We start from the raw sequence: 24,130 nt of genomic DNA, 5'->3' as shown, positions 1-24,130 counted from the left end.
GAAATAGCAACGTGGTAAACACAACGTAAATACAATGTGGTAGTCCAAAATATAGCTTAAAAATCTTCGTTTTTTGTTAGATCATGATATCCGTGGTGTCTTGTTGGATTATAGTGGTACATAATATGAAAAGTAAAATATATTTCAAATGTCAAAACATGATCAACTTGTTTCCACTTAAAATTTGGAAGTTTCGGCTGTGTTTCGGTTTACGCCCATCGTCAGAATTGGATGAAATTTTGGGAATAGGTTCTTCTTTGACTAAAATGATGATTGTCAGAAGGATCTTTGGCGACTCGAAAAAAAATTTGTACCATTTCAATGTCAGTCCCCACCTCTCTCTCTTACCGACAAATTTTTTTACTATTTTAATGTCAATCTAGAGCAGGCGTGGGCACGGGTGGAGCCCCTCAAACGCCTGCTACCCCCACCAAGCTTCCTTTCGGTGGCGCTCCTCGTGGCTCCGATGCACGAGGCCTGCGCACTGCTTGCGACAAGCGAAACGCGTCCTTCCTACATAGTAACGGCGGATGCTGGTGGGGGACAGTGGGCGCTACGGTGGGGACTGTTTTGCCTCAATTGAGGCAAAATTGCCCACGCTTGATCTAGAGTCTAACAATAAGTAGAGGTGGCATTAAGAATGATTCAATCATAGATCACATGTGTGAATTTTTATGGCGCTATGAGGTCAACAAAGCTGGTGATGATCCATTTTTGCTATTAATTGAAGGTATTAAATATGCATATTCTGGAAATTAATATAAAATATTTTCAAAATTCCAATTGTTAAACCAATTAATTAAATATCTACAATGGGAAGATTATGCGATCAGAATTAGTTAGGATTAGGTATTAGGAGGGCGTCCACACATACGAAAATACAGGAGTGGTGTCGGTAAGGTAGGGAGTGACATTGAAATGGTAAAAAAATTTTTTTCGAGTCGCCAAAAATCCTTCTGACAATCATCATTTTAGTAAAAAAAGAACCTATTTGCAAAATTTCATCCAATTCTGACGATGGACGTAAACGGAAACTTCGCCGAAGCTTCAAATTTATTATTCGAATGATTTTTAGCATACAGTTATAGTATATAAATCAACACGTATTTATGGATGCCAAACCACTAAATCCTGTATAAACACATAGATTAGATGGAGGTTTTTAAACAACGAATGAAACTTTTGATAAAGAAGATACACATACATGGTAACAAAGTATTCCAAATATGAGGATCGGCTAAGAAGCGATATAACGCTGGGGTGGATCAAATTTTTCGATCTCCGAATTTTTTCGGGACATCCTCTAAGATTGTGTCACTGGTTAAATTATGCATCGCCCAAGATTAAAAAGTTGTAAACGACACAGCTGAACGTGGTGTCAAACTTGTACAAGAAAATAATCAAATATTAACAAAAGATGAGGAAGAAAAGCAATACACATTGCAAATTGTCCCTGATAATAGATAACAGTTTCCTGATATCAAAAAACAAACATTATCAAAAGGTACATAAAATATTTTAACGAACCTTTTGGAAGGATATTTTAAAATCACAAAGATGCTTTCACTTTTTTTGTAATAAATATTTCTATTCGATTCTAAAACAGAATTGTTTGTACATAAACACAATTTCGCTACTATATTATATTTTATACGTAGATAGTTGTAAATATCTTTGTAAATGTTGCAAGCATTTTTGTAATTTCTGTAAATACTTTTGTTATTAATAAATATATGGAAAAATGTGACAAACAAAAGTTCGTGCAAATTATTCTGCACGTAGGAACTAATAATAACAATAATAACATACTTCTTAGTTGCTCCATTAAATTTTGGGAATCTTATGTATCAAAATATCAAGAAATTTGTCAAACACACAAAAGTTGTGCTGTTCGACGAAGTAAACATAATGCTAAAGAAAAATTTGTTTTCGGAATTCAAATTTCAAAATTTCGAAGTTGCGAATCATTGTTTTACAATGACCTTCTATCTTATTTGCGTATAGTTATAGAGCATGGAAATACAAAATTCAACGATATATAGAAATGTATGTATTTACGATGTATTATAATGGAGAATACCAGGTTTCAAAAATAAAACATTCTCAAGCTCGATGCGATACTTTTTCCCGTTGTTGGATCGATCTAAAATTTTGGATAGATTATTTTTTTAGCCAGTGTCACTATCTTAGGTGGTGTTCCCAAAAAATTCGAAGATTTTTTCCCGCCAAAAATAAGTCTCAAGGGAAGGACCCCAAGTGTCCGATTTCGATTTTGATCATCTTTTGTGAGACAATGGTATATGGATCCCTAATGTTGTCTGCAAAGTATTAGCTGTAGTTACTCAATAGTTTTAAAGATATAAATAATTGAAATTCAAAAATTTGAGCTGCAAATCATGGTATATCAACAAGGTATGAAAGTTTAATTGTTTATATCTTTAAAACTATTGAGTAACTACACCTAATATTTTGCAGACATCATTAGGTATCCATATACCATCGTCTCACACAAAATTTTCGAAATCGAAGTTGGACAGTTGGGGTCCTCCCCTTGTAAGGAAGTCCACTCTAAGATATTCGTTTATATCTCGACAACAGATACAGTTTTCTTTCGATATAAGATGGCGATGTCTTTTTCGCAACAAACCATCCGAAAATGGGAGGTTCCTGAGCAGGGTTGCCATATGCGCGCCCCGCCAGGCCCCTTACGTTTCAGTCCCTCGCCTAGATGCTCCGTAAAGCCTGCCTTCGCTTCTCCCATTCTTACCACTACCGCTGCCGCGTACCGCGTGGAGCATGCTACTGACTCTAGTGATGGGTTATGTTATGATACTACTGAAACGATATCGATATGTACCTGGTTCCAAAGTATCAAGATATCATAAGCATGTATAAATACGTAGGTATCAAAAGGTATCGGTACCTCAATGATACCTACTCAGAAGTGTCGATCCTTTGTAAATACATCTTGGATGGAATTGGTATCGATACTTTCAATAATATACGGTTCGTTAATAGCCGCTTCGATTCCTACATTCATTTTTCATTTCTCCAACAACCATCAGTTTCGATTCGACACCGTAGTGCATAGAACTCGGCTAATTTACATAAAATTTGCAAGCAAATATTGAAAAGAGAATGTCTGATAAAGGATCATGGGTTTGGAATTATTTCAAACATAACGATGAAGATAGTGAAGTGGAATGTAATGTGTGTGCGAAACGATTGAAATTGAGCAAATGTACAACTAACATGATTAAACACGCAAAGACTCATAGTATATTTAAACAAGTAGTTGCAGGAGATACTACTGATGAACATACTCCATATGCAGGTAATAAATGGTACTCTTTCTTACCGTCTACATATCAATACTATGACAATAGACACAATAATATCCGTACTAGAAACACGTATTGTTCTGCGCTCCTGCGTTATTTTCAAAGAATTTAATTGTTCACCACGTTGTGGTTTCTCTTTTGTAAACCTTTTATAATCCTTCGGATTATAGCATCTGTGTGCTATTGGGTGACTTCACCACGAATAAATCGAGGTGATCGGTGATACCTGTGAACATTTATTTTCCTCGACGATATTCCTCTGATAGAGTCATACAACGTGAGTGTGTAGGCTCACGACCAAAACCTACACTGGTGACCCTGAGTCAAATATCGGTACACCACGTGCGAAGAGACGGTGGATAGTCTAGTCACTCCACATTGGTGACCCCTTCACCCTCTTATTTCCACGGGTTTCTAGTACAGATATATGGACCAGTATCAATACTGAGAGTTTCCTCACATTTACCTGTCATTTTATAAACCACAATTTCGAATTGAAGACATATGTTTTAGAAACAAAGAAATTTACAGGAAGTCATACAGCCTCTACAATTGCAAATCATTTAGATGAAATATTAATTACGTGGGATATACAGAAGAAAGTAACTGCAGTGGTAACCGATAACGCGACAAATATGAGAGCTGCTATGAAACAACTGCGAGATCCTAGCGATCACATTTTTTGTTTTGCACACACATTGAACCTGATCATTAAACATTGTTTGAATAATATTATTGAAATTCAAGTTCTACGAGAAAAGTTTCGTCGATTAGTTTCGTTTTTTAAATCAAGTTGCGTAGCAACGGATAAATTAAATGAAATACAAATTAAGTTAGGTCTACCTCGATACAAATTAAAGTCAGAAGTACCGACACGATGGAACGCAACATATGAAATGTTTGACAGATTAATTAAATTAAAATCATCAATTGTAACAGCTCTGTCATCATTAAAAATTAATTTTGAAAAATTAACGGATAGATAGTGGGACGCTTTGCCAAATATTGTAAAGATATTGCAGCCATTCTTTTTTATAACAAAAGAACTGAGTTCTGAAAAATATGTGAGTATTTCCAAACTTATATTAATTAAAAAACAATTATATATTTTCATCGATTCTTTACAAAACGAAGGGGGTATTACAGGAAGACTTTGTATGGAATTAAGATTGCAATTAGATAAATACCTTGATAATTATGAAACGAATGAAAAATACTCAATTCCAGCATTACTGAATCCGCGATTTCGAGAATTGTCTTTCCAAAATGAAGCACTTATTACACAAACATGTAATAAATTAATTAATATAGCATCTCCCTTGGAAACATCGACTACGGAATCAACTGCAAATCGAGAGGAATTCCAAGAAACAGTAACGGGAGAAGACCCTTCATTTTGGTCAATATTTGATATACAAGTACTTCAAAAAAATAGAGTCGCATGTAAAAGTGGTGCATCTGCAGAATTAGATAACTACATGAAAGAACCATATTTCCCCAGACATGAAAATCCATTGACGTTTTGGAAGGTTAATGCATTGAAGTATCCAATACTATCAAAGCTTGCAAAGGAGTATCTGTGTGTAATGGCAACATCTGTTCCTTCCGAAAGAGTATTCTCAAAAACTGGCGAAATAATTAGTAAAAAGAGAAATCGATTAAAAGACAATGGAGTGAATAAAAAATATTGTTTTTAAATACTATTTAATAAATTAATAAAAAATAACTCGTTTACTATGTCTATTTCGTTTACTTTTGTTCTATACATTCCTTTCACTTGTCGAAATATTCCAGTCAGAGTTGGGTAAAATGTTTATCTAACTAAAAATTCGAATACCGAATAAAAGATAAATAAGTTTGTATTCGTTATTCGAAAGTTCGAATAAAAAAATTATTTTTATTCGACAAGTAACGAATTTACCCGACGAATAAAGATAATTTTTTTATTCGAACTTCGAATAATTTTTTCATCTTTTATCTTTATCTTTTATTCGAAGGCTTAGAATAATTCTTCGAATAACTTTTTCCAACTCGAATAAACGCGTTACCGAGCGTCGAGCTCCGAATGTCAATGACCCAGCGATTGACAAACGGCATAGAATCAATACAATGCAAGCAGATGGGTAAATTTAAACTTTTAGATTTTACGATATACCTTCATAAAATTATTACGAGTGAATTAAGGTGCTTTTCCTGATGAAAATGAGTCCAAACTCGAGTGTAATCGAACAATTTTTATTCATACGTAATCTTATGATAAAAATTATAATCTTATTGAAGAAGATAGTCCAAATATGATGTCGTGTTTGGACTCATTTTCATCGGGATAATCTCTACAACTGATTCGCACTAAAAATAATATCCCTATTAAAAATATAAAAGTTTAAAGTGTCAATAGTGCTTGATTCTCCATCTACTTACATTGTATGCCGTCTGTCAGTCGCTGGATCTTTGACGTTTGGAGCTCGATGTCCGTGTCACACAAGTCCGACTCATAGTCATATTTAAAGCATCGAGACTTTTGGAGGAATCATTTGGGAATCGATACTTCTCGATACCTACAGTATGTATTTATTATTGTTTCGATGCTTATGGTACCAATACCAGCCAGTGTTCATTTTAGTAATACTCGTATCATATGTCAATACCAAGCACTTAAGCTTGTGATACGTATCATACCTTCCAAACAATTACTTGGATATCAATTTGCTTAAAACTCATGAGAAAAACTGGTATCGCGCCCATCACTAACCGACTCGGTACGCGGCAGCGGTAGTGGTAAGTGGGAGAAGTGAAGGCAGGCTTTACGGAGCATCTAGGCGAGGGACGGAAACGTAAGGGGCCTGGCGGGGCGCGCATATGGCAACCCTGTTCCTGAGATCATTTGAAGCAACATTTTCCTTTGCAAAAATGGCGTCCGCGGCTTTGTTAAGCAGTTATTAACGAAAAACACGGACCAATCAGAGCGCGACCTAGACGCGAGTTGGTACAGTCGGCCCGGCCAGCTAACCGTCAATTGGCCGACTGTACCAACTCGCGTCTAGGTCGCGCTCTGATTGGTCCGTGTTTTTCGTTAATAACTGCTTAACAAAGCCGCGGACGCCATTTTTGCAAAGGAAAATGTTGCTTTAAATCAGGCATGCACAGGTGGACGATTTGGGAGCAAGAGCACTCGACCCTGCTCATGAGCAGGGTCGGAGCAGTGACCTTGCTCGGACGTATGGAAGGGGAACCCACCAATTGTAAGCGTGACTTGTAAACGAAGCACGAGAGAAGACGAGTGGGAGGGGCGTGGGGAAGTGGAGAGCGCGCCGGAGTGGTCAGACTACAATAACGTTGACGCCGCCCCCACTCTCACACGCTTTCGTGGACCCAAAGCGCTATTTGACTATTTTGAGAGCGACAGAGCGAGTCCGATGTATACAAAACGGTGTATGTATAACATTCTGTATTATTTTTATGTTCGATTTATTTCCCAACGTCTACAAATAAAAAACATTCTAGTTAAAAAATAAAACTAACTTATAAATAATAGATTTTAAAACTTAAAATTGTGGTAGGTATCAATTTCAAGAAAACAAAAATATCGGAAACGGGACTCGAACCAGTAACCTACCGATTACTAGTATTTCTCGCTACGCCCTCGGCTACTCATTTTCTTGTTAACCTTTTAACGCAAACTCCTTAAAAAACGCGCGTCTAAACCGATTTTCAATGCAATTTTCTCGGAAAATATTGAGAAGTGCGCGCTACTGCTTTGCTAAAATACATTTGGATACGTCATCTCCAAATATTGCAAGTTTCGGGAAAATGTGGTTCCCGTCTACCGTGGACTCTCCTGTGAATACGAGTCTACGCTCCCTAGTCTCGCGGATGACACTCACACACTTTTCGACTCACGCGTGACTCCCGCTGTTTATAAGAGTAGGAACAGGTATTGCCACAAACATACTATGTATGTACTTTTACGCCGACTACGCCGACCATGGCAATTGATTGTTGCAATTGATTGATCGCTCGCTCTGTCTCGCCCGTTTTGTATCGCTCTGTCGCTCTCAAAATGATCAAATAGAGCTTTGGGCCCACGAAGGCGTGTGAGAGTGGGGGCGGCGTCTACGTTATTGTATTCTGACCACTCCGGCGCGCTCTCCACTTCCCCACGCCCCTCCGACTCGTCTTCTCTCGTGCTCTGTTTACAAGTCACGCTTAGTGGGTTCCCCTTCCATACGTCCGAGCTAGGTCACTGTTCTGAGAGCACACGGGAGCAACTTGGGAGCACGGGAGCTGCTCTGAGAGCAAAGAGCTGTGCATGCCTGCTTTAAATGATCTCAGGAACCTCCCATTTCCGGAAGTTTAAGGAATTCTGAGGCACCCTGTATAATACTAGTTCAATACTGAGACTTTTTTATTTTTTACTTATTTTTAATGAAATTTTACCAATGTATTTGTGACATTTTTCTGATTAAAATGACACCAAACAAGATACAATTTGACTGTGCATATTTACTGTACATATGTGTAAAGCATAATTTATAATTTATCACTTATTATTACATATGCTCTATATAGCATATGTTTACATAAAAAACTTAACATCTGGAAAATATGTTTTCAAAGAATTAAACTAGAATTTTACGAATTAACGGAGCTAAGTCCGTCGGAGGTTTTTAAACGACCCATTTTAATCAGAAGAATATGATAAATATCTTTAGAAAAATTGTAGAAGAAGAAAATAAAAAATAAAAAAGATAGCATCGCATTGCGGTCGCTGTTTCTCTCGTTATCCTCTTCTGGGCTGTGTTTCCGTTACGATCTTTTTTGACTAAAATGATGATTGTCAGAAAGATTTTTGGCGACTCGAAAAAGAAATTTTTACCATTTCAATGTTAACCCTACTTTACCGACAAATTTTTGGACGACCATTAGGCCGGCCCGTACCACCGACGAGATACACGCATACGAAAATACAGGAGTGGTGTCGGTAAGGTAGAGAGTGACATTGAAATGGTAAAACATTTTTTTCGAGTCGCTAAAAATCCTTCCGGCAATCATGATTTTAGTCAAAAAAGAACCTATTTCCAAAATTTCATCCAATTTTGACGATGGACGTAAACGGAAACTTCGCCCTCTTCTGCGTCCTGAAGTTACTCCATATCGTCAATTAAACCACTAAACACAGTTGAAAGAATATCGTGTTTTGTGTCGTTTTAATCAGACAAATGCCACAAATACGTTACTGAAAGTCCCATAAAAAAACAATGAAAAGTAAAGAAGTTTTGTAACTGGATTAGTAGTGGTTCACACCGATATACCAGATCTGGTATCTGATTACGCGGCATGTTGACACTGCTCACCACCCCCCGTGGAATGGGTAGGCGAACTGACAGAGCGGTCTACTTCGCCGGACTTAGAAAATGCGACATTACTGTACTTATTTCCTTTCTGTTTCATTCAGATAGTTGTTTTCGCTCTCGAGATATAAACGAGTTTACATTACTTTTCAACCGACCCGTAGAATACAATCTATAAAGTTAGTCGCTAAAACAAAAAGAGTACCAAATGTGTTGGCTGTTCTTTACTTTACCAGGCTCATAATTTGTGCCTAACTCCTATAAATTATGATGTATTTGATATGTAATCCAGTAGATTTGTACCCAGGACGGGTGTGGATCTAGTGTACCTTCTCGCGAATTTCTCGAGAAATTTTATAATCAGTTATTTCAGTTATTCGGAAATAACAGTATTTCTCGAGAAATTTAAATCTAGGAAAATTCTTTATGAACCTCATTTATTTTATAACATATTTTCGGAAATTAACAAATACGTATGTCCTACCATCAGTCAAAATATGCTAAATTTTCATGTAGGTATTTAAATATCTCTGTTACTTGTGATTATACGAAAAAACTATGGTAAATATATCAATAAGGTAAATACACTCCTCAAAAGAATTAAGGGATCACTTAATGGCGCGCTAATTTCTGCGAAGCGCTAACTTTTTTCAAACACAGCTGCCATAGGTAAACAATTGTCGCAGCGAGTTCATGGGGTACTCAATCGAATCGGCAGAATCCCTGCTTCAATCCGACGTTCGGATCATGGTATTACGATCATTTCTCGCTGAGATATAGCGAGTTAAAGGGAAAATGGAAATTGTGCATTTTTAAGCATATTTTCAGAAACACCTGGTATATCGAAATGTTAATGAAATTGAAAAAAACGAAAGGGGTGCCTTGAAGAGAAAGAAACGCTCTTTCTATTGCTTTTTTGCACAAGATTCTACGATAATTTTTTCGCTTTCTGGAGCCAGTTAAAGTTAAAAAGCTCATATTTACTCCAATGTTGAATAAGTCGAATAAAAAAAATCGCACAATATTCAACAACCACACAATTTACACACGAAAGATAGCCCTTCCAAATGATATTAACGCGATTTATCAAAAAAATTTGTTGCTCCCCGTGTAATGTTCCAAAGTTGCACAAAATTTTTGTTAACCGTCAATGTTGTCTTCATCTCGCTATAACTTTGTAAAAAACCAACATTGCGACAATTTGAAACAGAGCATCTGAAACTAGAGGTTTCAGACTTTCAAACCATTGTTTAACGATGTCGATACAGCAATTTTTGACGGAGTTATGATCACGTAAAGTGGGACCAATTTTTCGGGTTCGCACAAGTGATCCCTTAATTCTTTTCAGGAGTGTTATTATATGAACCTATGAACTGTTGGGGGTAAGATAATCACTGAGATCTTCTAACCCGAATGCTTTGTCCCTTCCGTTTCGAATTAATGGAGTTCGGCTACTCCTTTCCTTGCGTAACCAGAAATTTTTGCCTTTTTCCTATGTTATTCAGTAGATTTGGACGAGAAGTTGTAAGAAATCCAAGTTTCGATCCTGGAGGAACAATGTTTCAAAAGTTATAAGTGTTTAAAGTTGAACAATTTAGTGTTTTTGACAGGTTAGCAGAGGTAGAGAGGGCCGGCTTGGAAATGTACGTGATCAACATCACCTGTAGGATGGATGTAGACGGATACTCTCGGAGAGAATCAGAAGCTTCGGGGAAGGTACCGAAGAACGTAGCCTACTCTACGTTTTACTTGCAACACGTGGTTAGGACTTGGAGATAAAATTCACTGCAGAATTTGTAGTTCAACGAGAACCATTTAATAATATTTTATTCACCCGGTAGTGACGTCCGTCGTAACCGTACGACGGAGAATATATTACAAAAAGAGGTAAGCCTCAAAACACAGTACGACTGGATATTGGTGTTCAATACGTCTGACTCTAAGAAGTGACTATTTTGAACTGCTAGGGATGCCTAGCGTAACGGTCGCTACGAGAGACGGTTGGGAGTAGGACTGCCAACTCCCTATCGGTGATCTCCCTAGGCGCGACCTAGGGGAATGGCGACACGAGCGCCATAATCCCTACACACCGCGTGCTTATGGTGGCACCTAGCGGTGCCGCTCAGTAAGCGTCGCGCGACCGTCACTACACACACCATGGCGGCGCTAACCTGTCAAATAAACTGGAAATTTCTCAACTTTAAACACTTATAACTTTTGAACCATCGAACCTCTAGGATCGAAACTTGGATTTATCACATCTTCTCGTTCAAATCTACTGGATAACAAAGGGAAAAGGCAGACATTTCTGGTTACGCAAGGAAAAGTTTACCCTGGAGTTCTACTGTGTTTTCATTATTTTAGTACTGTATTTTAGTACTATTTTAGTACTACTATTCGGTGCAGCCGAACAACATGTGCAAGCGGGCAGAAGGTTCACCATAGTTAAGGTGAATTTCACAATTTTCAAAATTTTCAATTTAGGTGGGTCACGTCATCCTTTCATCCGAACGATCTCAAACTTCGCACAAATTTTTTCCTCACCTAAAGGAACAATACTGGATAGTTGCGTGCATTGTGTCTCGATAAAAATTTTTCTCCAAGTATAACTTAGGTCCACCCTAATGTACATATTGGACAGGAATAAACATTCAGTTAAAGTTTTTTGCGCTTTCGATAAATATTATCAACGATATTCCAAATACCATAAATTTTCTAATATTTTTTTATTTTATTCAAAATTCTCGAGAATTCTCGCGAAATATAGTCTTATTTCTCGAGAAATGAAAAATGTTGAGAAATCAGGAACACTATGCAGATCGTAGTTTCGATCCTGTAGGATCAATGGTTAGGAGTTATGCTTTCTTAAAGTTGTGCAATTTGCAGTGTTTTTGACAGATAAGGGCGCCGCCATATTGGTTTGTAGTGACGGTCGCGCGCCGCCGCTTATCGAGTTGGTTGGCGATTAGGTCGGGAGGGGGGGGGGCACGGTTCTGCTCGGAAAGCGAGACCCTTACCTGTCAGAAACACTGAAAAATGCTCATCTTTAAGCAACCATAATTCCTGAACCATTGATCCTACAGGGTCGAAACTTGGATCTGCAACCGCCCCGGGTACAAATCTACCGGATTATATACCAAATTTATCATAATTTATAGGAGTTAGGCACAAATTCTGAGTCCGTTAAAGTAAAGTTTACCCAAAGTGTTAGTAAAAATTGATTATTATAAACTAAGGAATGGAAATTAATTGTGGCTTCTGTTGCAAAATATTGTCGAATATATGATCTAATATGATCAAACTAAATATTAATTCAGAAGTCGCAAGGAAGTCAAATGAAAATTGCGAAATACTGGTAAACGTAAACAAAAAATAAAACCTTGATTATACCCATTTGTGCGCAGTGCTTTACATGATAACGGGGTCTCCTGAATATGACAATATTTTCGATCTCTTAAAGTAAAATAGCAAACAAACTAACATAACGTAAGAGATAATACATGGTCAGCATACCTGGTAGATCTGCATCGCTGTTCTCGGCAGCAGCTGCAAGCTTAGCAAAGTCTAAAAACATGGCCAAACGAAAAGATAAAAGCATGCGATAAATAATGAGGTATAATAGCTAAAAGGTCATTAATATCTAAAAGAACGTGGAAAGTTATTTAACAACAAAGAAAAAAAAGTGCTCGAAAGATAACACTCTACACTAGAGTTCTCTAGTTGGGTAACTGTTACAAATTAATGAATACAAAGAAAATTTTCAATTACAAACAGTTCAGTCGGATTGTGCCCCTCAGTGAATACATAAAGTGTGACAATATACATAAAAACTTGAAATACCATGCCAGATTGTATAGATAATGATAATTTCATTGTTTATGCTGAGAATGTGAAATATGTGCATGTGATGCACTACCTGTGTTGCCAATTATGAATGCGGAAACAAAGTGTCACATAAAATGTCGACTAGTGAAAACCCACTACAATTGCCTGTGTACCCAGCAGGAAAGCATGAAAAATTATTTTACTAATTGAAAGGTAATAGAGTGTCTATTACTACTGTTCTGTTTACTCTTCACATATAAAATAATAAATACGTCTATTACAAACAATTCTATTTCATCGCACAATCATTAATCTTTAAAAACTGTGGTGCAAAGAGGAAATAAAAAACAAATATTAAGCTAACGATCAAATATAGAATTAGATATTTATAATGTTGTTCTATTCTGTTTCGTATCTAATATTATAAAACTATTAGTATTAGTACGTTAGAAATATCTCTATTCTAATTTTAGAATGAGAAGTCGACTTAAAATAACGATTTAATAATAACTTAAAAAATTCTATAAGTTTGTTCATCTATGCTGCTAGATTGTTGACTAGTATCTAATCGTTAGCTTCTTAAATGTTTATTCCGCTTGTCTCTATTTCTTGTATTTCTATATATTTATTGGGTCATTCCACGCAAAATCGGTCACTTTTCGGATTTTGTTAAAATTCGAAGGTGTAGTCTTGTGTGATATAGTGATATATGAACGTGTCTTAAAGGATTTTTCAATATCTTGAAAATTATTGGTTTTACAGACCTGTAAAGTGTCAACCATTTTTCATTAAATTATAACAGCTTAACGAACAAACTGATGATAATAATGATAATGATATTTGTAAGTTCAGCCGTTATAATTAAATGACAAAAAGTTCATACTTTATTTTACAGGTTTGTAAAACCAACAATTTTCAAAATGGAAAATCGTATCCGTAAAATCCTTTAAGATACGAATTTGAACAAAATCGAAAACGCTACTACGAAAACTGACCGATTTCGCGTGGAGTGACTCATCAAAAGAACAGCCTTTGTCTTGCCGGTGACAATAAAATATAATACACAAAAGTCGCGATAGTTGTCAACGACCAGGTATGCGATAGTTGTCAGGTGCCTAACTACTCCACTGCCAGCCAAAGAAGGACAGCGTTTGGGAAAGAAAAAGATGTGGACAGTCGCCGTCGCCGGGGCAGTTCAAAGGCCCGCGTATTTCTCTTTGATCCGTACTTACATGCTATCCTTCTCTACGTTCGGTTTTCGATTGAACTCTCGGCCGGTCGGCGCGGTAGATGCAGTCATAAAGAAATAATGTCGGTATGTGATAATTGTCTGTGCAGAACACAGGCTGGTTGACAAGTATCGCGACTTTACTGTAATAAGAACTTCTAATTTGTACTTGTAAAAGACAATTGAGTTTTAAAAATTTACGATTGTTTAAGAGAAAAGATATTTAGAGCTTTCTTGTTGAATTGCGCGTCAAGTTATGCAGTTTCATTTAATTCCAGACATATTTAAGATTCACGTTAGTCTTCCTTCAAAAGTCTCTTTATCAAAATCTTTATAATAAGATCGTATTTTCTTGATTATCACTATATTTCTTACTTATCGCTGGTAAACAGCGACTCACTAATTTTTAATATTCATTAAAATTACGAAATAGTGTATAACAAAAAAATATACTTTGTTTGTTAATTATATTGTCTCGTTGTTTTGTTATGTTTATTAAATCTTGTGTAACAATGTAAACTTTACATACACTACACGTATACAGCGTGTACCAGATAAAGTGTTGCCAGCTGTTTTCTCAGAATCAAAATTTTAAATTAAAAGGTTAAGGAAAGCAAATATTTTAGTACAGTGACTCCCATTAATATTCGGACGCTTTCAAACACCAATAACTTTTTAAATATCGGACTGTACGATTGAAACTTTTTTTAGAAGTTAGAGCAATTAGTTTATTACAGGATGTCAAAAGAAATTTTTTAAAGTTGCATTTTACAACTTTTTTATGTGGGCCTATATTGAAAATTTTTAAAATTCGTTTTGTAGATCTGTGTCAATTACACATATAGGTCGACACATTTCTACACAGAATTTGTTACTCTATCGACTCACGATACACAAGATAGGGCATTCATTTCAAGACCTTGAAATCTCTGAAATGCCTCCACCCATGTAAAAAATGTTTACATTGCAATATTTCCTCCTTCATATCATGTAAATGTATATATTATGTTTTCATATTATTACAAATATCGCGCGCGGAAATATTGAAGATGGTCAAAGTTATTGATCCACCCAGTATACGATTTGTTTACACCTCTAGAGTAATTCTTATTCCCTTTACCAACATAGTGAACAAGTCAAAAGGCAAGTACGACAAGTTTACTGTCTATAACTTGAAGCGCAATTAATTGAAAAAAGCGATATGCACTCATGAGTACAGGCTGAGTATAGACACCCTATATGCAAAATAAATAGGAAAAATAATTGGTTCCACTGATTTGCTAACCCTCGCATGAAGAGCATGCGTTTTCAAACTTTTAACCGTACCCAATTAGGTTCATCGCGAAACCAAGGTTCAAAAGGTTCGCTGTTTAGCGTCAATGTCACGGTCAAGTATGATCCAGCATTAATCACTTTCTTCGGTCTGATACTATACCTAAAGCGATCTGAGGAATGTGCGGCTTTATTTCCGCTGGCTTCGCACTCGTCGCCAGAGGGGTGCTGGGACCGTTTACGAGGACAGAGCCTAGATAATTGAGCAACTTCTGTGCCCGATTCTGACTCGGTAGAAACTGGAAGAGTTGCGGATTTTCGTCGATGAAATACGTATCGACCTTTCCATTCAGGAACTTTTGATTCTCCAACACGTTCAGCAGGAATGGAATATTCGTTTTGACACCACGAACGCGAAACTCACGGAGAGCACGATTCATTTTCGCACAGGATGCTTGCAAATCACCTGCATGTGCAATTACCTGAAAACAGATGGAAAATTTGTATCGAATGGTCTTTTCCTGGCTATTTACCCCGTTCCCCTATAGCAGCGGTCGGCAAACTCAATACATAGTACCTCAATTAGTACTCACAATCAGATAGGCTGCTCTTTACTTTACCGAACTCAAAATTTGTGTCTTTCTTCTATAAATTATTATGTATTTGGTATGTTATCCAGTAGATTTTTACCCGGGGAACCTGCAGATCAAAGTTTCGAACCTGTACGATTAATGGTTCAGAAGTTATGGTCGCTTAAAGTTGAGCAATTTGCAGTGTTGTGTGACGTTTGTAGTCACGATCGCGCGCCGATTACCGAGCAGAACCGCTAGATGGCAGCACGGGTACGCGTTAATGCTGATAATATAGAGCAGGTATCGCGATTGTTATTTGAATTTTGGAAGACGATGTTGCGTTTTAACTGGTCTGGGTTAGGTTTTGTAAATATTTTCCACGATATCTCTTCTTAAACATTTTCTGATATATTTTCTCTATGTTAGCGATATTACTGTGTGCCCATGCTGCCATCTAGTAGTTCTGCTCAGTAAGCGGCGCGCGATCGTCACTACAAACCAATATGGCGGTGACCTTCCCTGTCAAAAACACTGTATATTGCTCAACTTTAAGCAATCATAACTCTTGAACCATTCATCCTACAGGATCGAAGCTCCGATCTGTACGTTCTCCGGGTACAAATCTACTGGATTACATACCAAGTACATAATAATTTATAGGAGAAAAGCAAAAATTTCTAGTCCGGTAAAGTAAAGTTTACCCCTCGAATATCAGCAGTACAGTAAAATCCCAATCTAAGGCGTTTCTCGGTTCTGTGCTGTGACATAGATCGGCACCGGATCTCTTAATTATTGGTTTTACTGTAAAAAAATCAATTGTCCAGATTTAGGCATCACTTTTGGCTTATCCACACTTGGGGCATTTCACCTTACTATTTTTCTGTGGCCGTGTCGACCGCGCCGAACGTAGAAAAAGACAGCATATAAACACGGACCGAGCGGCCGAAGGCGCAACAAAAAATAGCAATAGTGACACTTCTTTATTTTTTACTTATTTTTCATGAAATTTTACTATATATTTTTCTGATTAAAACGACACCAAACAAGATACAATTTGGCCCATCATATATTTATCATATGTTATATTTATATAGCATACAAACATATAATATGTAGCATATGTTTACATAAACAACTTATCATCTCGAAAATATTCGAATTAGACTATAATTTTGCAAATTAGCGGAGCAACAGCCCGTTGGAGGTTTTTAAACGACTCATTATAATCAGAAAAAAATATGATAAATATCTAGCAACGCATCGCGGTCGCTGTTCCTCTCGCTATCCTTTTCTATGTCCTAAAGTTACTCCATACCGTCAATTACACCACTAAATACAGTTGAAATTATATCGTGTTTAGTGTCGTTTTAATCAGAAAAATGCCACAAATGAGTTGGTGCAAGTCCCATAAAAAAAATAATTAAAAATAAAGAAGTTTTGTAATTGTATGAACAAGTGTTTACACTGCTCGGCGACCGAGGCAGCTCAAACTTCTCGGCCCCACGCCGAGTATGCGCCCCAGTGGAAGGGGTAGTCGAAGTGACTTAGAACGGTCACCTCCGCCTCGCATAGAATGGGACTTTACTGCATTTGCATTTAATTTTGTAAAAACTATTACTCAAAATACCCAAATTGTTTATGCTGCCTATGGTTAATAAACATACATATGCTCTATCTTATTATTAGACTGCGGATTTTATGCAAATACTACAAAAATCTGTAAATGCAATTTAAAACACTAAAATGTATAAAAAGAATTAAAGAATGTCGATATGTAGCTTCCGTAATCTTCAATTGATGCTTCAACATTTTATTTTGAACATTTTATTATTATCATTTGCTTAGGTTGCCACAAGAGAAATACATCAACGTATTCATTAATTCCAAGTTAACGAGTTTTTATCGCATCGACATATGTAAATTGTCATAAACATTATATAAGGTTATTAATAACAATAACTGTGACTCCTTAGACGAATGTGAGCTTGTGACGGTCACATTCTCCCTGGCGCGAAACTATCCCCACCAATCTTGTACCGCCGAAACCCCGCGCCCGCCGCGCCGCGCGTACGAGCAAGCCGCGAGACCGCGACCAGTGATGCCAGAGCCGTGGTACTGTGGTACTAAACCATACCCCCACCATAGCCTACTATTGCCCCTACGTTCTTTTCCAACGCGCTCTCGCCACCGACGAGATACTATTAAAGACTGCCAGCCTTATGGGAGTTGGCGGGACTCGAATTTTTCGGTATTTCTTACGCCCTCTAGGATATATTCTGGCTCCATCCAGAGAAACAGAAGGCCAACGACAGCATTTTGTCGGTAAAGAAGACCACTGAGGAGATTCTCGTCGCGATGCGTCGGTGAGAATGCGAATTATCACGAAACCATATCGATTACTATTAAATGTTACATTCTCCGCCATATTTCAGACGATGTTTTGGCACTATTTTGGCACTATTTAGAACTTTTAGCGATGTGGTATATCAGATCACTGTAACTTTCCCGTTATCCCCGCGCCCACTCGCGCCCACTTACCGGTCCCGCGGAATAACACAGGGGCTGGCAGTCTTTAAGGGGGTAGTCCACCCTGGATTTGTAACTAGAAAATACCTAGAATATTACTAGAAAAATGGCTCGAAACATGGGTTTGCTGGTTTTCAGTTAGTGTCCTTATTTGAGCAAATTTTGGGCTGGGTGAGGGCTCATTCGAAAGAGGAAGGTTCACCGCAGGGGGCTCTGGTCATGAGGTTAACGAGAATATGTTTATATCTAATAATATTAGTGTCCAAAGTAGAGTAAACATCTAGGAAAAAAAACCAGCAGATTTCAATGCATTTTTCTGTCTCCAAAAGTCTTTTTGGCTGATGGGATGACCAGAGCCCCCTGCGGTGAACCTTCCTCTTTCGAATGAGCCCTCACCCAGCCCAAAATTTGCTCAAATGAGGACACTAACTGAAAACCAGGAAACCCATGTTTTCGACCCAAAATCTAGTAAGATCCTAGTAAATAGCAAATATCTAGCAAATAACTAGAATCTTACTAGAAAAATGGCTCGAAACATGGGTTTGCTGGTTTTCAGTTAGTGTCCTCATTTGAGCAAATTTTGGGCTGGGTGAGGGCTCATTCGAAAGAGGAAGGTTCACCGCAGGGGGCTCTGGTCATCCCATCAGCCAAAAAGACTTTTGGAGACAGAAAAATGCATTGAAATCTGCTGGTTTTTTTTCCCAGATGTTTACTCTACTTTGGACACTAATATTATTAGATATAAACATATTCTCGTTAACCTCATGACCAGAGCCCCCTGCGGTGAACCTTCCTCTTTCGAATGAGCCCTCACCCAGCCCAAAATTTGCTCAAATAAGGACACTAACTGAAAACCAGCAAACCCATGTTTCGAGCCATTTTTCTAGTAATATTCTAGGTATTTTCTAGTTACAAATCCAGGGTGGACTACCCCCTTAATAGTATCTCGTCGGTGCTCTCGCGCTACACTCACCAGCGTACCTCTAGGGATACAGTAGAGTGATACGCTGGTGAGTGTAGCGCGCTGGCGCGATGGAAAGGAACGTAGGAGCAATAGTAGACTATGGTGGGGGTATGGTTTAGTACCACAGTACCACGGCTCTGGCATCAGTGGACAGGACTGGTCATCAGAGATGGGGTACTTAAGTACCCTCGATTTTCTCATTGTCAGTCTAGCGACACTGCGCCGAAAACTGCTCCGCTGGAACGCCGCGATCTCCGAGTTACCGATACCGAACCGCCGACAAAGTCCGAGTATCGCCGCGGACGCCGAGCGACCGCTACGCCGCTAACACCGGCCGACCGCTCCGCTGCTGACACAGAGCGACATCTACCCCAAACCGTCCGACCGCTGGCAGATTCAACCATACGCCATTCCAGGCTCCGAGACCTTGAACAGCCGACTGACGCGGCAATCCATCCTCCGCTCCGAGTAACCGTCACAAGCTCTCGTAATTATTGTTTAAAAGAATCTTAACTCTAACCTAACCCAGTAAGCAAACGTGCTCGATTTTGGACGGGTAGCTGTGTTCGCATACGTAGCGTATTCAGCCGGCAGAAAGACGGGGCATCAGCCCGGCAGAATCCAGGACCGAAGCGGCCAGAATTGTTCCCGAGCTGTTTCTGGAAGGACCGGGCAGATGCCCGGCCTTTCTGCCAGGCATAAGCGCGCACAGCTGCTCGTCCAAAATCGAGCACCTTGTGCTTCGAACAGCTTTGAGCGACGCGACGTTCGGCCAGTATAATGGCCGTTACCTGCTCGCCAGGCTGGGCTACACTCCATTTTGGAATCATCAGGAACAAGTCGTGTATTCATAAATTCTTTAATTAATATTAAAACTTAACAGTTTACTATACCTTAACAAGAAGGGAATCGTAGAAAGGTGAAATTATAGCACCAGCAAACGCAGATGCACCATCCAATCGGATACCCATACCCTCTCCGGAACGGAATACTTCGATTCTTCCGGTATCTGGTTGGAAGTTTTTTGCAGGATCTTCTGTAGTTACACGACATTGTATAGCAGAACCATCTGGACGGATTTTATCCTGCATCATTCCTAGCTCAGGTAACGTAATGCCCTCGGCAATACGGATTTGAGACTGCACCAAGTCGATTCTGAAAAGGTTATCTTGAATTATCGTGAAGAAAAGCAAAGACATCTGATACCAGCCAACAGTTCCTTGACTATACATGGTGTAACAAAATTTAGTGTCATGGTTTTGGGAGATGGTTAGATGGTTGTACACCTTCGGATCGGTGGAGATTTGTTAAAAGAAATTGTCGCAATATTCACTTTGACCTTGAAATTCAAAGTAAAATTTTTTATGCTTGTATCGCATTCCACTCACCATGGGGACCATATCTAACCTCACCTAACCTAACCTACGGTTCCTTTGACAAGTTCGGTCTCCATGGTGAGTAGAATGCGATACGAGCATAAAAAATTTGACCTTGAATGTCAAGGTCAAAGTCAATTTAACGGCAATTTCTTTTAACAAATCGCCACCGATCCGGAGGTGTACAACCATCTGCCAAAACCATGACACTAAATTTTGTTACACCCTGTACAATGCGTTAAGAAATTATAGGTACAGTCCCATTTACGCTCGTAACTTATGAAATACAGCGGACTTTATGCATTTATTACAAAAATGTGTAGGTGCAATTTGAAACAGTGAAAACACCAGAAGAGTTTAAAAAGGCAAAAATTTCTGGTTAGGAAAGGAGTAGCCGAACTCCATTAATCCGAATGGGAAGGGACAAAGCATTCGGGTAAGAAGAGCTCAATGATTATTATCTGACCCCCAATAGTTATAGGTTCATATAATACACTCCTCAAAAGAATTAAGGGTCACTTTTGCGAACCCGAAAAATTGGTCCCAATTTACGTGGTCATAACTCCGTCAAAAATTGCTGTATCGATATCGTTAAACAATGGTTTGAAAGTCTGAAACCTCTAGTTTCAGATGCTCTGTTTCAAATTGTTGCAATGTTAGTTTTTTACAAAGTTATAGCGAGATGAAGACAACATTGACGGTTAACAAAAATTTTGTGCAACTTTGGAACATTACACGGGGAGCAACAAATTTTTTTGATAAATCGCGTTAATATCATTTGGAAGGGCTATCTTTCGTGTGTAAATTGTGTGGTTGTTGAATATTGTGCGATTTTTTTTATTCGACTTATTCAACATTGGAGTAAATATGAGCTTTTTAACTTTAACTGGCACCAGAAAGCGAAAAAATTATCGTAGAATCTTGTGCAAGAAAGCAATAAAAAGAGCATTTCTTTCTCTTCAAGGCACTCCTTTTTTTTTTAAATTTCATTAACATTTCGTGTACCAAGTGTTTCTGAAAATATGCTTAAAAAATGCACAATTTCCATTTTTCCTTTAACTCGCTGTATCTCGGCGAGAAATTATCGTAATACCATGATGCGAACGTCAGATTGAAGCAGAGATTCTGCCGATTCGACTGAGTATCCCATGAACTCGCTGCGACAATTTTTTACCCATGGCACCTGTGTTTGAAGTTAGAGCTTCGCAGAAATTAGCGCGCCACGTACAGCGTGTGCCTGACATCTCTGAATATGCTTTACAAGAAATCGATTTTGCAAAATCCTGAGGTCGTAGACAAATTTTGAGACCAGATTTGAAATCAGCGAGAAGAAATCTACGGGAAATGATATATAGCATGTTAAACAAAAATTTTTTCTTCGCGTGGTACTGGAGAAACCACATTTTCATGAAATTCTACATGTTTAACGAATTTTCTCAACGTTAAAAAACTTTCGTACCATAACCTCCCTATTTTTCCCATATTCTGCAAAGTTTCAGCTTTAATTAAAAAAAATTTCATCGCTCTACCTCATTTCTATTGAAAGTTCTTTGATTTTGAATCGAGTTTGGTCCAAATTTTCAGAGATGTCAGGCAGCCGCTGTACGTGACGCGCTAATTTCTACGAAGCACTAACTTCAAACACAGCTGCCATGGGTAAAAAATTGTCGCAGCGAGTTCATGGGATACTCAGTCGAATCGGCAGAATCTCTGCTTCAATTTGACGTTCGGATCATGGCATTACGATCATTTCTCGCCGAGATATAGCCAGTTAAAGGAAAAATGTAAATTGTGCATTTTTTAAGCATATTTTCAGAAACACCTGGTATATCGAAATGGTAATTAAATTGAAAAAACAAAAGGAGTGCCTTGAAGAGAAAGAAACGCTCTTTCTATTGCTTTCTTGCACAAGATTCTACGATAATTCTTTTGCTTTCTGGAGCCAGTTAAAGTTAAAAAGCCCATATTTACTTCAATGTTGAATAACTCGAATCAAAAAGATCGCACAATATTCAACATCCACACAATTTACACATGAATGATAGCCCTTCCAAATGATATTAACGCGATTTATCAAAAAAATTTGTTGTTCCCCGTGTGATGTTCCAAAGTTGCACAAAAATGTTTGTTAACCGTTAATGTTGTCTTCATCACGCTATAACTTTGTAAAAAACCAATATAGCAACAATTTGAAAAAGAGCATCTGAAACTAGAGGTTTCAGGCTTACAAACCATTGTTTAACGATATCGATACAGCAATTTTTGGCGGAGTTATGATCACGTAAAGTGGGACCAATATTTCGGGTTCGCACAAGTGATCCTTTAATTCTTTTGAGGAGTGTATTTTATATAGTAGAAAGATACGTAAATAATTCTAAAAATATTACGATTTTACGAGCTCTGTCAATTTCTCATTCTCAGCTTAAACTCAACTAAAGTACACTAAAAGCTAAAGTACATAATAGGCGTTTAATCACACGTGAAATCCAACAGCTTCGTGTAGAATTACATTGTAAGATAAATGTAGTGGACTCACCCAGTAATTTCCTCTGTTACTGTATGCTCGACTTGAAGCCTAGCATTAACTTCTATGAAGTAGAAGTTTCCAGATTCGTCGGTCAAAAACTCAACGGTACCGGCGTTCGAATAACCAACGTGTTTTGCCAATTTCACAGCGTAGTCAGTCATCTTGTTTCTAACTTTTGGATCTAATAACGGGGCAGGAGCAATCTCAACGACCTACAAGATTTTATTATAATTATTAATATATGCCCGAGGCATAACAGTTAACGATCAATGACAAATATAAAAACTCATTCTTGAAAAATTCTTGAACCATCATAATAGATTGCCCATATAAATAATTTATTGCTTTCGTGGGATATGTTAGCTTGGAATGTTTTACTTCTCCCTTTTTTTATTAACCTATACTACACTGTAGTTTTGCGTTCTTGACTTCGCGTTTTTAAAAGTATGAATGCATTCGGAAAATCAGGTTTAACCATTGTTGTATCCATTCAAAGGATACGATTAAAATTGAAGTAAACCCGTACTTGTATCTATTGCATTTTAAACGTGTAAGAGTAAAAACTCGACGCGACAAGAACAATTTCTTTTCCTTTAAACAATTAAACGTGAACAAGTATGTTTCGAGTGAAAAAGGACTATGTATTTAAAAAAAGTCATATTACATTAGTCTTCGTTCAAGAGCCAACAGATCACACGAAAAGAGTGGTTCTTTTATGTGGTGAATTGTGGTTTAACTTTTTTATGGACGAACAATAATATACAATCGTTTCTTATATTTGCGAAAGGTGCCGATGACTAACCTTGAACGTGAATATTATACGTGAATGTTATACTTAATGTAATCGTCACCAATGACTTCCACGAATTATTATTCCACTTATTAGCGAGGATTACTCAGAACCAATAGAATATTTCAATTTACTTCTTACGAATGTACTTTTGGATCATTTCAAAACCGAAAACAATCGCTGTGCAAGACAACTTTCAAACATTGGATAATCAAGAAAATTCGTGTCGCAGCTAGTCCTTTTTTGAGAGTGACACAGTATACAGGGTGTCCCAAAACAAGTGTCGTTCCTTGAAATGGGAGGTTCCTGAGACCATTTTAAGAGACATTTTCCTTTGCACCAATGTCAACTGCGGCTT

General features: G+C 37.8%; 1 protein-coding gene across 3 annotated transcripts in view; it reads right to left on the bottom strand.

Annotated features, from left to right (window-relative positions):
* Positions 1-24,130, bottom strand: part of Pcb (Pyruvate carboxylase) — a 152,355-nt gene that overhangs the window by 16,676 nt on the left and 111,549 nt on the right. For 2 of the 3 annotated variants that reach the window (XM_076429319.1, XM_076429321.1), the window contains exons 7-10: positions 22,992-23,194; positions 19,973-20,234; positions 15,181-15,499; positions 12,206-12,256 (exon numbers count right to left, since the gene is read on the bottom strand). In XM_076429319.1, coding sequence (XP_076285434.1) covers positions 12,206-12,256; positions 15,181-15,499; positions 19,973-20,234; positions 22,992-23,194 — 835 coding nt within the window. The remainder of the gene's footprint in view (positions 1-12,205; positions 12,257-15,180; positions 15,500-19,972; positions 20,235-22,991; positions 23,195-24,130) is intronic. The other variant, XM_076429322.1, reaches the window with a different exon arrangement.

This window comes from Lasioglossum baleicum, chromosome 8 (genome assembly GCF_051020765.1).
Source record: "Lasioglossum baleicum chromosome 8, iyLasBale1, whole genome shotgun sequence".
Classification (NCBI taxonomy): Eukaryota; Metazoa; Arthropoda; class Insecta; order Hymenoptera; family Halictidae; genus Lasioglossum; species Lasioglossum baleicum.
Note: the sequence above shows the minus strand (reverse complement) of the source record. Positions and strands in the feature narration are given on the sequence as shown.